General features: G+C 34.3%; 1 protein-coding gene across 1 annotated transcript; it reads left to right on the top strand.

Moving 5' to 3' along the window:
• Positions 1–524: 524 nt before the first annotated feature.
• Positions 525–1,355, top strand: LOC125834497 (putative B3 domain-containing protein At2g27410; the record flags this gene model as incomplete). Its single annotated transcript, XM_049513641.1, has 1 exon — positions 525–1,355. A coding segment is annotated over one exon (831 nt), but the record flags the coding sequence as incomplete, so codon positions are not given.
• Positions 1,356–2,015: the final 660 nt, after the last annotated feature.

Below are 2,015 nucleotides of genomic sequence, written 5' to 3' on the forward strand. Positions count from 1 at the left end.
ATAAGTCAAAAATGAACTTGTTTTTCAGGAAAACATTTTCCTTCATACCAAACACACCCTAAAAGATAAATTAAAATTATTAATCTAGCCTCTAGGTAGCAAATCAATGTTATTAAATAAAATATAATTTACACTGACAAGCACTCATTATTCCCGATTTTCGTTTGCTTCATGCAATCTTTCCTTCTTACTACATTTCCAAAAATTATTTTTTCAATTTTATAACCCAATCAAATAATGTTACCTTACCTAAAAAGGAAAACGGTCAAGTATAAGAAGATAAGCATATAATTTTGGAAATTTTAAGTTTAAAGTGAATCATATTTAGAAACTTATTTAGCAGCGTGTAAATTTAGCGCGTCGAAGAAAATCAAGAACTCCCCAACGTTAACAAATTAGGAATCCACTCTTTGATTGGACAACAATATAAACCCTCTTTATCAACAATAAAAACACTCTCTCAATTACATTCATCAAAGCTGTTGCATTCTAACAGTTGATCTCTCTCTGTTTCTTGAAAATTTTCCATGGGAATACTAATGAAAGACAATGTTGGTAGTGGGTCGAAAGAGGATTCCTGCATTACTGATTTCGAATGTGTAGATGTTGAAAAAGATGAAGCTTTTAGAAAGAATCCGTTTATGTGTGAACATTCTGTTGATCACTACTACTATCTTCTCCCAAGGGCAAAAAGAAGCAGAATTTTCAGAAGAAAGAAACCTCCTACTGTTATTCCGTCTCAATCAACGTCACAGAAAAAGGGTCTGAAGATTCGAATCTCTCTTAAACGTAAAACAATCGAAGCAGTTGATGAAGACCTTTCCATGGAGAAAAACAAGACTGGAACTCTGTTGGATGAAAAACAGAGTAAATTGGAAGATAGAGAGAAAAAGAGAAGAAAGATTAAGCCAATAATTGATCCTCCAGTTTTGCCAGATGAGTTGAAGGAGAAGATTTTAGGAATGGGTGTTCAAATTTCTCAAGTGAAACTTGTAATTCAGAAAGCTCTTTATGATACAGATTTGAGTTACCAGCATATGCGTCTGTCAATCCCCCTCAACCAAGTGGTGAGTAAGGATTTCTTGACACCACAACAGAAAATGGTGTTGGAGACGAGAGATATTGTGTCTAACAAAAAGAACAAGATTCAGTTCAACTTGATTGATCCTTCACTTGAACAAACAAAAATTCATTTGGCAAAATGGGACATGAACAAAAGCTCAAATTATGTGTTATTGAATGACTGGATGGAAGTAGCAGAAAGGAACAAGCTCAAGTCTGGAATGGTAGTGCAGTTGTGGTCATTTCATCAACATTTAATTCCATGGTTGGCTCTTGTTTTGGTTCCACAATAATTTACATGTTGATTTCACGTGTAACTATTTAGGTGCAGTTAGTCAAATTTGGTTTAGAATTAGTAATTTTTTTGTTTTGACAGGAATCTTTTTAGTTTATTTGTAAACTTGGAAGTGTATGAAATATAGTAGCTTTTTTGAAATAAGATTCTTTATTGCCTGTACTTTTAGTTGGTAGCTTACCTCTCTGTTTTGTACTCTAAACCAGAAAGATGATGCTTGGGCATAGCACGGTCCAACATGTTATCTATCGTCAGTTGGTAAAAATACCACCATTACTTGTTTTGAACTGAGCCATTATTTGTCAATACTGATTACCTTAAAACTGTTCTCCTGGTTACCGGTTCCTTCTTCCAAGGTTGTCCTTGTTGCACCTGATGTTGTTTTCATCCCAAGGAAACCAAGAAATCAAAAGCACCAAACGACAATGACACATCCTTTTGAGTTTTGAAGTGATGTAGTCTCATAACATCACCTTGCTCAACAAAATGAAATGGCATACAAGCTCTAATTTGCGCCAACATAAGAAACAAATTCTGTTTTTTCACAGTTGACTTAGCTTGTTGCCTGGAAACTTTTTATCTACTATACTAGCTTATTTTTCATCATATCCTCCAATAGTTTCATTGTGACATCTATACCACCCACATAAGATGATGC

The sequence above is a fragment of the Solanum verrucosum genome, unplaced genomic scaffold, assembly GCF_900185275.1.
Source record: "Solanum verrucosum unplaced genomic scaffold, falcon-dt-bn FXZP01000287.1, whole genome shotgun sequence".
Taxonomy (NCBI): domain Eukaryota; kingdom Viridiplantae; phylum Streptophyta; class Magnoliopsida; order Solanales; family Solanaceae; genus Solanum; species Solanum verrucosum.